This window comes from Urtica dioica, chromosome 9, assembly GCF_054948205.1.
Source record: "Urtica dioica subsp. dioica isolate 48M chromosome 9, U.dioica_male_clone48M_v1_H2, whole genome shotgun sequence".
NCBI lineage: Eukaryota > Viridiplantae > Streptophyta > Magnoliopsida > Rosales > Urticaceae > Urtica > Urtica dioica.
Genome location: NC_142764.1, coordinates 14,379,668 through 14,393,231, shown reverse-complemented (window position 1 = coordinate 14,393,231; position 13,564 = coordinate 14,379,668). Strand labels below are relative to the sequence as shown.

Genomic DNA, 13,564 nt, shown 5'->3' with positions numbered 1-13,564 from the left:
AACAGATTTAGAATTACGTTTCAGAATATTTTAAATGTTGTTTGGTTATGTTTTCCATTCAATTGTTTTTAGATTTTAATTTAAAGTTTAAGAATTATAATATAAGTATATAAGTTTACATTAATTATGTTTTATATTGTTTAACCACAAAACATATCTAATACATCAAAACATATGCATAATTTCCGAGCATGGAGAGGGAATCTATAATTCACCCCACATAGAGAATGCAATAGTATCTCGGAAGTCTTCCCAAGCACGTCGAGCAGCAGGTGTTGATCCCGCATCATCTTCGGCCGACTCTCTCTGGACACCGGGACATTCTGCTTGTGGATCAATTTCTTCCACCGGCATATCTTGACCCCATAACGTAAACAGATTTTCATCGATGGCATGATCTTTGATTAAATTATGTAAGATGCAACAAGCCATAACTATGTTCCCTTGTTTCTCTAGGGAATAACATGACATGTTCTTAAGAATCGGAAAGCGAGCTTTAAGGACGCCGAAACATCTTTCTATCACATTTCGCAATGACGAGTGCTTGTAGTTAAAAACTTCCTTATACCATGTGGGGTCTCCTCTTCCCCTCCCCCTTCCTCTTCCCCGTCCCCTCGCTCGAAAGTCCACCAGATGATATCGTTCCCCCCGATATGGTGCCAAGAAGCCTTGCTTATTAGGATAACCAGCGTCCACAACGTAGTATTTCCCGATTGGTGGGATTAGGAAATTGGTATTGCGGGATGCTGTAACGATGCTTAGGACTCGAGAATCGGCCATAGAACCTTCAAATCCAGTATGAACATAAGTGAACTTCATGTCGAACGTACATGCTGCCATTACGTTCATTGTGCATGTGCCTTTTCGGCCTCGATATCTATTTTGTGCCTCGGTATGTACAATACATTCAATATGAGTCCCGTCAATAGCACCGATGCAATTCTGCAAAATTTAATTTTTGGTCTGCAAAAAATTAAAAAATAACTTGGATAACCTTGTATTACTAGATATATAAATTACTTACTTCAAAATAAGGATAATATTTAGGATTTGCAGTAATCTCGGGAGGGGTGTTTTCACATCCAGGATGCTTGATTACTCTTGGTGCTAACATTAATATAGCATTAAGCACTCTGTCAAAGTGTCGACTCACTGTTTCTCCAGAACATTGAAATCTATCTTGAATTGCTCTATTTCGACTGGAATGAGATAGAATATGCATAAAAATCATAAATGAAACTTCCGGCGCAAACCTCATTTTCTTCTTTGCTATAAATGGTCTGATTATTTCGACAATCGCCATGAACGGTTCTCGATTCATTCGACACATATTGAACAAATTTTGTGGAGGACCATTTATTTGTTCCAATACGTATTCGGGGCCAGTTACCATTGATATATGTTGTGGCTCTCGTGGAATACATTCGGCGAGCCGAGCTGATTCTAATTCAACGATAATTTGCAGCAATTGTCGTTGACGTTCGTTACGGAGACGAATCTCTTCTTCCATTATCCATATATCCTGAAACAATGCGTTGTTTGCATCCATTGTCTAAACAAAACACACAACAATCTGACATATAATAAGCTTTCATATATGCTAGCAAAAAGATAAATAAACTGTCATGTAAATAGAAAATAAAAAAGCTAAATAAACTGTTTGTTATGTAAATAGAAAATAACTAGATGAATAAACTGTTATATAAACTTGTCACATACCACAAAATAGACAAGCTGCCTTAAACTAAGAGAAGCACAGTAGCATAAATTGGCACACACACAACATAAACTTGGTAACACAAACTATCACAGTAACTACGAAATAAATCTGACTAACTAACATAAACTAATGCGACGGGTAAAGAGATCGGTTCACATAAGGGATGAGCGCATCATCAGGGAGGTTTACGAACGATCTTTGCCTCGCGCGATTAGTCTCCAAAACCTCCACAAAGGCTACGTAATCCTCTGTTCCAAGCAAAGGTTTCAACATGAAAAGACGATCAAGAGCACGCTCAAAAAGGATATCCTCCGAAGACTTGGAATCAACCGGCGTGGATTCCGATTCCCGTTCACGGTATAACCTATACATCCGATCTCGGGACGCTTGGTCTCTTTCTATCTGCTCTTCTAAAGCGACCCCAATACGTTCAAGGGCTGCTTCACTGGCCGTGGGCTTTCTCTTTTTGCCCCTAACTTTTTCTGTAACAGTCGGTTGTTTAGGTTCTGAAGACATTCGGTTCATCTCATCAGATGAACCACTAGATTCTTCAAGTCCAATTGCAGATTGTCCCTGTCCAATAGACGAAGGAGGAGATGGACCAATTAGCTTTTCACGGGCAATAGTTGCTGCTTGTAACGGGCTGATTGCGAGATCGCCCGTGGCGGTCGAAGGGCCAAAAATCTCATTAAGTTTTTCAAATTGTGGCAATCCTTTTTTCCTAAAACGCTTTGCTTCCTTCTCTTTCTGCAAAAATATAATAAAATTGGACATTAAAAACATTTGTTTGTTTGAATAATGAAACAAACACAAATAGTCAGAATAAATACCGCTATATATGTTTCCCAAACATCATCTTCCGCTGTAACAATGTTGGTATTGGGGTCCCAACCAAATCCGGTGGTGTTGATCATAGTCATAAACTTTCTCGTTGTTCCTCGAAGTCGATTCCACTTCGATTTCAACTTTTGAAGTTGATATCCTTTCCCGAACTTACCTTTCATAGCGAGTTCGACTCTCGTCCATTGTTTCTTCTCCAAAGTGGATCCTCTCAATCCAACTTTACACTCTTCGTAGCAAAGGTCAACAAAATATTCTTCAACGGCGTCGGGCCAAGCTGCAGAGTCGTCGTCACCGGCCATTGTAATATAAATCTACTCACACGAAGCTAATAAATACAAAAAAAAAAAAAAAAAAAAACTATAACAAACCAGAAACGGAAACGGAATTAACCGGAAACTATATCACAAAACTTATACATCTTTAAAGATATATATACTCATATCACATATATGAACACAAAGATGATATTTAAGCATAAAAAATACCACAAATTCATGAAAACACACACTTACAGAGGGATTTTTGAACTGAAAAACCCACAGAAAAACCCCATAAAAACATCCTAAATATCATCACAAATCTGAAAATAAATACCCAAAGTCGTATGGACTCACCTCAGGCGCGGCGGTGGAGTCGTCGTAGCAGCGAGGAATAGAGAATCGTCGTCGCAGCGGAGATTCGTTATGCGCAGTGGAGACCCATCGTTGTCGTCTTCTAGAAAGGAGGGGTTGGAGAGGAGTTTGGACGGTGAGGGGTTAAATAAAACAAGCAGAGATAGTAGAGGTAGAAAGTAGTTGAGATATAAATTTGGTAGATGATAATTAATTAAGTCGGTGTTAAGAGCATTAAATAGAAAATAAAAGTAGAAAACAACTTTTTTTTGTTTTCTAGTTTTCAACTAAATTTCAAAGCAAAACAAATCATAATTCCAAATATGTTTTCTAAATCCATAACCAAACGTGTTTTTAGGTGTGTTTTCCAGAATTTGAAATTGGAAAACAGAAAACGAAGTTGGAAAACTTAACCAAACAGGGGCTTACTTTTTTACAAAACAACTTCAAAATTTTTTAAATTTTTTTTTCTGAAAACACCTTACCAAACACATTTTCCAGTTTTGTTTTCTATTTTCACTTCTTGAAAACTCAAAAACAGTTTTTGAGTTGATAACCAAACATTTGACTATTTTGCTAATCAATATGTTTCAAATGTCTATTTTGTACAATTTTTTCTCTAAATATTATAGAAATACTATTTCTCTAAGAAATTCGTGTGTTGACAAAGAGAAATTTCTCCACAAAGTATGAAGTACGTCCATATCCACGTGACAGTCACAACCTCGTGTTCTATTTTGCTTCTTTTTCTTCCTATATCTCTTTTACTTTTGGACATTTAACAATGCTACAAAATATAATCATTCAACATATGTCATTGTTTGTACTAAGAGTTGGAGTTAGAGATATGGGCATGTGATGTTTTTTTTTTAATTAATTGAAACTATGTATATATAATCATTCAACATGTCATTGGTTGTCTAAGAGTTGGAGTTAAAGATATGGGCATGTGATGTTTTTTTTAATTAATTGAAACTGTGTATATATTAATTTAAATATTTTATTATAAGATAAGATATCATTCAACTTTAATGTTTCAGAAAATATTTGGAAAAGTCCTCACCACCATAATTTACTCTTTGATTACTCACTAAATTGATATAATTATTGACGTGACAATCATCTGGTCAATTAATCGCCAGCTTTGTAAAGTTCTATATATATATATATATATATATATATATATATATATATATATACATATTGTTGAGAAATTGAAACTCAAATTATTGTCTGTATAATTCGATTAACACCACACGATGAAATATTACGATCGAAATATAAGAAATAGAAAACTACTTGTATGAGAATATCAAATTAAATCTATAGCATACTGGCAAATAAATCTATCTCGGATCTCGTAGTCAACGTCTCCCCTATCATTATAGTTCATTCAAAGATGAAATTTAGTTAATGTCACTCACTAGTTAAGATGCTCCTTCAAATTGAAAATTTTGCACGCTTTTCCTTGGAGCTAAGATGGGCCAGATGGGCCATGGCCAAACGTTGTTTCTTAGGCCTCCTTATCAAAGATGGATAGTCTCCAAATTTACTAGTCCCGATTTCGTATTTAAGCCTAACTTATCATTTAGTCAAAGCTAGGAACGAAGTCTGACACCAAGAATAATCATAAAAATTAATAACATGATCCAGGCTGACTGCGATAGACACGTCAAGAACTACACCATTAAATACTAATTTACCTGGGTCTGATCAATAGTCTAATTTCAAGACCATCAACCGAGTTCGTTTTTCTTCAACAATCTCGTCAATCAAGTTTCCATTGATGAAAAATTTGTACTGTTTCAAGCTTATTATTAAAGCAACACAAGTTAAATATGTTTTTCTGAAGTATATTTATACATCGGCATTTTCATCAACATGTGATCAGCTTTCATCCTCAAATATATTTGTTCATTTTCAACGCACTCCAATACAAGGACATATCGATCATTGGTAATCCAAGAGCAAGGCGGTCTGTATGTATTTCGAAAATAAATCTCCTTTCCCACACACTTGAATATAAAAACTGAGTAGCATCAAGGGAGCGATCGAGTTTAAAAGCATGAGAAGAAGTCAGATCACCAAGTTGAGAAAGAAGGGACAAGAACATCACTAGATAACTAAGTATTAAGAAGAAATAAAAAAATAAAAAAAAAGGAAGAAAGAGGTAGCTAGGCGGAGGAGTAGGGGTGAAAGGGGTGGAGGAGAGCGGCGACGGGGGTGGCAAGGTGAGGCTCGTAGGCGAAGGCGTGGAGGTGATCATCGCCGGCGTAAGGGCACGGAGGCATCCACAGCCAGGCCTTGGTGGTGACGTGGAAGAGCAGAGCCGTGCGTGATGATGAGACGAGGATGGCCAAGAAGTCGCCGTGGCCGACGCACGAGAACCCCTTCCCGCCCTCCGCCTCCTCGAACTGCGCGTACAGCTGCTGCGGCATCCGCTCCGTCTCCGCCCACGCGCCGCCGCACGCCTGCAGGCCCCACATGCGGAGGCTCTTCGGCACGTTCAGCTGGCTCTTCTCCACCGCCGCCACCAGGACCACCTTCCCTTGGATCTCCACCAGGCTCGGCGACCGGAGGAACCGCCTCATCGGGGCCTGGATCTTCCACCACGTGTCGGACGCTGAGTCCTGGGCCACCACGCTGAACGGGCTGTAGCTCATCGCGTAGAATCTCCCGCCCACGTGGATGACCCGCCCGGACTCCAGGCTGCTCAGCCGCGGCAGCTGGGAGGTTCTCCCCCACGCGGAGTAGAACCCCCGCGCGTCCACGTGGAAGCTCTCCGAGGTCAGGTTTTTCACGGCGTAGGGGGAGATGAGGTCGTCGCCGGCGACGGTGACGTGGAGGGTGGTGGGAGTGACGGAGAGTCCGACGGAGGGGAAGAGGCGGGGAGTCTGGGCTTGTGGGAGCTGGGAGAGCGAGCCGGTGACGGGGTTGAAGAGGATGAGGCTCTTGGCGCCGGCGTCGGAGGAGACGTAGCAGACGAGGCCGCCGGAAGAGGCGGCCGGGGAGAAGGAGGCGGCGGCGAGGGGGGGAGGGGGGAGCCTGTGCCAGGTCAGCTCGTGGGGGTCGAAGAGGAAGGGCTCGCCGGCGCCGCGGCGGAAGAAGAGGAAGCAGTGGCGGCGGTGCCGGAGGTGGAGCTCCAGGAAGGCGGCGGAGAACAGGAGCGCGTACCAGCGCTTGCAGACGCACCGCGCCCGGAAGAACGCCGGCGCCGGGAGGAACGCCACCACGCGGTCCAGAAGCCGCTGCGGGAGCTGGCTCCACACCCTGCTGTCCATCGTCTGCGCCGGCGGTGATGACGTGGCCGGAGGCGTGCTTATTCCGCCGCTGAAGTTGTAGGGATACGGAAGGCTCATCATTGGGTCGCTAGGGCTGTTGAATCCTTGATCCATCGTAACCTAATACAGCTTTCAGTTCGTATATATGGAAACGTGGGTTTTGCTCTATTATTACATGTGTTTCTGTTCATGAAGAATGAAAATAAAAATAGAAAGTAGGAATAGAGTAGTGCTGAAACTCATGAAGATGTGGGTGTGATAGGGTTTTAGTTTTTTTTTGTTATATTTATGGGATTGCCATTTCTTGGGGAAACTCGAAGCGTTTATATATAAATGATAGGTAGGGCGAGAGAGTGCTGAGTTGGCATTTCCCCTTCTGAAATTGGTTTTGTCGCTTTCTGCTGTTTTCTTATGACGGTATATATGAGAGCGAGAGAAGTATCTGAGACTGAATCTGATGAATGCGTCTATCAAAATCAATTCAGTGTTGTTTTGTTTTGTCAAGGCCGAGATAGGAAGGACAAGCAGTGCACTTCAGAGAAATAATCTCACCATTTTATCTCCATTCATATTCATTGATTATTATTCACACTTCACATGTCCTTACTTCCAAGCAAAAACGCCAAACTTTGTCAAACCTGTTTCAGTTTCCCACGTCTTTTTGGAAGGGAAAAATGTTTGGGAATTTTGCTAAACTTTTTTTTTTTTAGTATTCGTGCAAAATCATCAATAATAAAACCATTTTACAAATTTATTCGAAATTATTATTTTAATTAACCATTACCCGTCGCTCAAAAAAAAAAAAAAAAAACCATTACGCATCTATTTTTGTTTACAAATATCGGTAATATGTGTGTTTATTATTATTAATTTTACAAATATCTGGATCTGGACACAAGTATATTCCTATCAATAGACGATATAAAAACGCGTAATAATTTACAACTGAATATATTAATGTACTAAACCCTAAACATTATGTTGGTCATAATAAAATCGTAATAATTAAGGATTATTATTAGAATTCAGTTTCAGTAAGAAAAGAAAAGAAAGAAAGAAAAAAAAGGATCATAGTCAGTCTCATTAGTTCGTCAGTGTGATCAACAGGCAAGTCAAGCGATATTGAGTGCCAACAAAACACTCCTCTCGTATGTATAATTGGCGTTTGACGTAATAAGAGCTTCTGGAGAGATCTCAGACGATATATTCATTATAACCCTAACGAAGTGTTGGATGATATGATACAAAACAGTTTGTCAGATTGTACGCATTCATATGTCCAATCCCATCTCAGTCACTGATGCATTTTTCTCTGCACTGGGCGTGAACTACGGAAAGCTTCATTTTTCAGGTGCCCAAAGATTCATTGGATATCCTTCACAAAATATGGATGTATATATATATATATACACACACACACACATAAATACACGTGTATGTATCTTCATCATGCAATGTAATATGTAATGTTGAATATGCACTCAACTCTGCTAAAAAAAATATGCACTCAAATGAAATAATATAAAAAAAAACATTTGTTTAAATTTATATTATACGCTTTGAAGTTTGAAGTTTGAAGTTGAACTGGTTCGTGATATTATTATGCTCCTGTTATAAATCAGTTTGGCTATATGTTTGGTTTTGTTAAGAGAGGAAGTAAAATCTGTGTCAGAAGGAAAAGCCAGTGTATTGTCATTCTATTTAGTATTATCATTTGTCTATCAGACTCTATTTGCATTTCAACATTTATGGAAAAAGTCGCTCTGCTCAGATTTGGACAATCTTGATCTGTTGTTAAGAAATCCCCATTTTTGGTTACATAAAAAACACCGCCCCCTCTAATTTTGGAATTATTTTTCCATGCAAGCAATCCCAAAGTTGTCTACTTTTTTTTATATCTTTCAGACATCACGTCCGCTCTCTCTCTCTCTCGTAAGTTTGTAACCAATGTTTTTTTTCCTGTCTCGTTGCTTTAAAGATTTCGTTACGTGTCTCTATTTGAACAGCACTTAGAGTTTGACTTTGCTCAAACTTCTATGATGATAGTTTTCCAAACTTCTTTGTCTATATTTTCAGATGACCAAAAAAGCGGTACAGATATTTTAAATATTCTGATTATAAGTTGAAAATTAATATAAAATTATAGATAGTTTATAAATGTGAAATTTATTTAATTTTAAACTTAGTTTAATGGCTAATCAATTTCACAAGTTCGTTATTAGATAAGATCGTATTTGATATTGTATTATTGTGTATTTAATTTATTTAAAATATTAAGATAGTATAATTAAAATTAAATATTTCATTCTAATAATATGTTTATTCCGATTATAGTCCGCATGCAATGACAGATTTATGGCGATTTCTAGTTATTTGCATCCACCAGATGTCTGTGTATTTAATGGGTTCAAAAAAATTTATTTGATTATATTCGAAAATTGACTTAACTGTATTGAATTCAGATCTAATTGATTTTTCCTTGGTGTATATTGCGATAATTCACTACGCAAGTGCGTAGTGCAGGTATTATTTAAGTAATATAGATTTTATAAGACCATCTCTAAATGCATCTCTATTTTAGAAATAGAGATGAAATAGATATAGAAATGAAGACGGCGCTCCAATGCATCTTCAAAGGAAGATGTATCCTTCAATTTTGAAAATGACATATATAGGTGTTTTTCAAATATGAAGATGCATTATTCATGTTCTATAAATTTTTTTAAGAACTCAAAGTTTGAAAAAATTATAAAATTGACCCAAAATTTAATTTATAATTATAATTTTATACTATATGTATATATTTTTAATTTTAAGCTTTTTTTAGTTTGTGTTACAATTGAATACATATTATTTATTTTTAAATTAATGTATTCTAAAAAATATTAATTCAAATACAACTCATACTTGAAAAATTTATTCTCTTAAGTCTAGATTTGTTTATTTGTATCAATAAATATGTTGTGGTGTGTTTTATTTATTTATGATAAGTATAATGCTTTAATTTATGTACTTTGTTTCCAATCAATAAATTATCATATTTTATGCTATAAAGGAATAAATTATTATTATTTTTTTTTTGCATTTTTGGACATATTATTAATACTATATAGTGGGAGATAATATACATAGGGTATTCTTTGAAAAAGATATAACATGGAGATGAAAAACACTATTTATTGATGCAAAGATGTAATATGAAGATGAAAAATGAAGAAGGATTGGAGATGCTCTAACTATGAGTGACGAACCCATGACACTAAATTTGCTACTCACAAACTAATCTATAATATTAACGAATTGGATCTAAAATAATGAGAAACTAATTGTTTTCTAGACTAAAATAAAGTATAAGTAATTAAACCAAGATTTAATAAACAAGAAAAATAAGTGTCATGAATTCACCACGGGTTGCTTATCCTGAACAGTTCGTTCAAATGGAGTCATATGGAGCCAATGACAAGTCAAGCCCCTACTAATTGAACGCTTCTACACTCAATGTTCAGATTTCAATCTGGATTCCAAGCTTAGATGACTCAGAATGGTTCCCAGAGTCAGGAGCGACGAATCATATCATCGCCGAAGCCAACAACCTCAAAATCAGGTCCGAGTATCATGGCGGCGATCATGTTCACATGGGAGATGGTAAGATGGTAAGGGATTATGCATTAACTATGTTGGTCAATCTACTTTTCAATCTCCATATTTGCCTACCAAGTCCCTGTGTCTAAAACAATTCCTACATGTGTCTAGGATAACCAAAAACCTCCTTAGTGCGTCTAAGTTTACTCGAGATAATAATGTCTATTTTAAATTTAGACCCGATCAATGCTTTGTTAAGGACATTACGAACCATGATGTTCTATGAGAGGGGGAGCTTAAAAGTGGCATCTATGTGTTCGATCAAAGTCAGCTTAATCTTCACTACAGAGTCACAGAACTACAATCAACCGCAAAAAGCCTAGCCGTTAAATTGTTATGCTCATGATCACATCACTTGTCCTGATCATGTCAATTGTAACTTGGTGACAAGTGATCCTTCTACTCTCAGTTGTAATGTTGCTTCTACGAATCCTAATCTTCACATTTGGCATTTTAGATTAGGACATGCTTCTGATCAAGTTGTACAAACTATTGTTCAAAACTGTATTGTTAAACCTTTGAATAAAGAAAGTCATTTTGTTTGTGCTTCTTGTTGCTTAGGAAAACTACACAAATTTCCCTTTTAAAATTCCAAAATTGTGCACTCACAGCCACTAGAACTTATCTATACTAATGTTCGATCGGGGACCCTCAACCACTCTATCTACCATGGCTATAAGCACTATGTGCATTTCATTGATAGTTATTCCAAAGACACATGGGTAGTATACTTAATCAAAACCAAATATTAGACTCTAACTTCATTCAAACACTTCAAAAGTAAAATTGAGCTATAAATAGGATGTCAGATCAAAGCAATTCATAATGATGGAGGCGAGGAATATAGAGTCTTTAGTTCTTTCCATTCTAAGTCAGATATTAGACATCAAATCTCTTGTCCTCACGACATGAGTAATATAGCTTAGTTGAAAGAAAACACATGCAAATAACTGAAACAGCTCTAACCATGTTTGCTCATGCATCTTTACCCTTTAGGCTCTGGGATAAAGCTGTTAAAAATGCAATGTTTACTATCAACAGACTGCCATGCAAAGCCATAGCTAACAAAGTTCTCATTTCTGTGTTGTTTCACTAATCACAAAGCTATGAAAGTCTAAAGACTTTTGGATGTCTTTGTTTCCTGACGTGGGACCATATAACAAAAACAAGTTCAACTTGAAATCCAATCCATGTATGTTCATAGGATATAGTCTTTATCACAAGGGTTACAAAGGTTTGTCCAAAACATGTAGAATCTACATTGCAAGGAATGTGATCTTCTATGAAATCAAATTCATGCTAAACCTAATGAACCCCAGCTAACAAACTACAAATATATATGTAAACACTACCCTACATGTCATTCCACAAACACAAGTCATAAATCACCAGGGTGCACAAGGAATTGATCATGTAGTTCAACATCTTGTTAATGCTAATTGTTGTCAGTCGTTTTCGAAAATATTAAATTCATTGTGACTTACAAGAAATTTCATGACAAAGCCCAAAACAAGACCCAAATGAAGTCCATAAGGAAGCCCTGTCTGAGCTCATAAAGGACATCTAGCTCGAGCCCACGAAGATGTGCAAAAAAGGAGGAAAAAAAATGAGTCATCGCTCTCACTGGCGCGATGCGCTTGACACTACGCGCGTCGTTTTACAACCAGAAGCGTCACGCCCTCTACCCAGCGCATCGCGCCCCTGCAAAATCATTCGTCATGAGCGCGCGGCAGCCATCACGCATTGTGCGTGAAGGCACGTACGTCGCGTGCCTTGCCTTGCGCAACGCGCCCTACGTAGGAAAAGGCATGCGCGCCCTTCGATGCTCTGCGCGCGATGAGCCTTCCGCATACACCTTGCACCAGGAAACTCAAGGCTTCTCCAGCCATCAATACACTATGAATAAACCCTTCACCCAGAGGCAAAATGTAGACAATTTCTCTCTCAACAAAATCACTTGATTCTAGAGTTGTGAAACGATGCCGATGACCTTCTATACTTGCTTTCACTCTGATCGAGTTCGATTCTCTCAAATATTCTCTAAGAATAACGACGCCCCCACCTCACTCATAACAATTAGACTAATGTTGAGCGTTAGAGTGCGCACAAGAGGCATCGCCTCTGCGCCCTTCTAGCTTATTTTGTTTTCTTCTTATTCTCAAGTCTCTGTGACGAATGAAGAACGTTCTTGAACTAGGAAAGAGTACTCGTGACTATTGAGTTTCTTCAAACCCAGCTCAGGCGTGGTCACTTGGTCCGGCCTTAGTTCGAACTGTTCGAAGTCTTCCACGTTGACTAATTTTTATCGACAACATTTTGACGCTAGAGGGATGGCACTTCCCGACTTAAACAGTCCAAAATCCCTTCCATTCTTCTTCTTTTCTTCTAAAAATTCAATTTTCTCTTACTTGAGAAAATATGAACGATCAAGATCCCAACGCTTTTGAGGGAGGTGCATACTCCCGCACCGAATGCTCTCAATATAATATGCGCCGACAGGCGCAGCTAAATCAAGACTTGTCTCTAAAAGCGATCGTAGATTCGATCTTAGTGATACCAATGTGTGTCAGTTCATGCACAGCCTTTGGAAGATCATTGGAAGGCAGTGAAGAAAATCCTCCGGTATCTGAGTGACACGATTGAACATGGAATTCACTTGACACACCATGTTTCTCAGGATTTGGCTATGAATATCTCAGGATATTGCGATGTAGATTTGGTATCAGATGCCATTGACAGACCCTCCATGTCAAGGTTTTGTCTTTTCCTAGGTGCTAATCCAATCTCCTGGAAGTCAAAGAAGTAACACAATCTCACGTTCCTCCACTGAAACTGAGTACCTAAGGTTATCTACTCTCGTGGCTGAGGTGACTTTGACTCAAAATCTTCTCATTGAGCTTTGTGTGTCCAGGTCTAGTATACCAGTTATTTGGCTGAGTTCACTTGATTGCAAATCTGGTTCTACATGCTCGAACAAAGCACATTGAACTTGATCTTTATTTCGTCCATGAAAAGGTGCTTCAGAAACATATCAAAGTTCAACATGTACCAGCACTTGATCAAGCTGCAGATGTCTTGACCAAGGCTACTAGCTTGACGGGGGGTGTTAAAGATACTGCTCCACGTTAACCTCCTTAGATTAACCTCTTTTGTTAAGAGTTTGTCAGCATTATTTAAAAGTTTGTTAGTTAATGAATTGTAATATAAATACTCTATTCTTGAGCCTTAGCTCAAATTGAAGTTTATCGTTCAAAACTCTTCATTCAAGAGTCCATCGTCTCTTTAAGAACTCTTTCAAATATCTGTTAATATGTGTCAGTGATTGTAAATATATGTTAATATGTATAAATGTGTACTGCGATTGTATGGACATGAAATAAGAAAAGTAATTATTGCGTATATTTTGGGCACTGATATGATTTCAACAAATCCACAAAATTATGTAGAAATAAATACTTGCTATATAT

General features: G+C 38.0%; 3 protein-coding genes across 3 annotated transcripts; all 3 read right to left on the bottom strand.

Moving 5' to 3' along the window:
* Positions 1–204: 204 nt before the first annotated feature.
* Positions 205–844, bottom strand: LOC149385157 (uncharacterized). The gene has a single exon (XM_089626259.1). It carries the CDS (start codon positions 838–840, stop codon positions 205–207), a length of 636 nt encoding a protein of 211 aa, XP_089482385.1. The 5' UTR covers positions 841–844.
* Positions 845–1,685: 841 nt separating this feature from the next.
* LOC149385156 (uncharacterized) lies at positions 1,686–2,884 on the bottom strand. Its single transcript, XM_089627104.1, has 2 exons — positions 2,551–2,884; positions 1,686–2,467 (listed from the first exon to the last, which is right to left on the bottom strand). The coding sequence occupies exons 1-2, from the start codon at positions 2,860–2,862 to the stop codon at positions 1,847–1,849; spliced, it is 933 nt and encodes a 310-aa protein (XP_089483230.1). The 5' UTR covers positions 2,863–2,884; the 3' UTR covers positions 1,686–1,846.
* Positions 2,885–5,044: 2,160 nt separating this feature from the next.
* UFO (F-box family protein) lies at positions 5,045–6,707 on the bottom strand. The gene has a single exon (XM_089627043.1). The coding sequence runs from the start codon at positions 6,567–6,569 to the stop codon at positions 5,349–5,351; it is 1,221 nt and encodes a 406-aa protein (XP_089483169.1). The 5' UTR covers positions 6,570–6,707; the 3' UTR covers positions 5,045–5,348.
* Positions 6,708–13,564: the final 6,857 nt, after the last annotated feature.

Coding starts and splice junctions, on each gene's coding strand:
- LOC149385157 (XM_089626259.1), bottom strand. CDS start 840: ATGGCAGCATGTACGTTCGACATGAAGTTCACTTATGTTCATACTGGA.
- LOC149385156 (XM_089627104.1), bottom strand. CDS start 2,862: ATGGCCGGTGACGACGACTCTGCAGCTTGGCCCGACGCCGTTGAAGAA. Junction 2,468..2,550: donor TTTGGGAAACATATATAGCG/GTATTTATTCTG, acceptor ATATTTTTGCAG/AAAGAGAAGGAAGCAAAGCG.
- UFO (XM_089627043.1), bottom strand. CDS start 6,569: ATGGATCAAGGATTCAACAGCCCTAGCGACCCAATGATGAGCCTTCCG.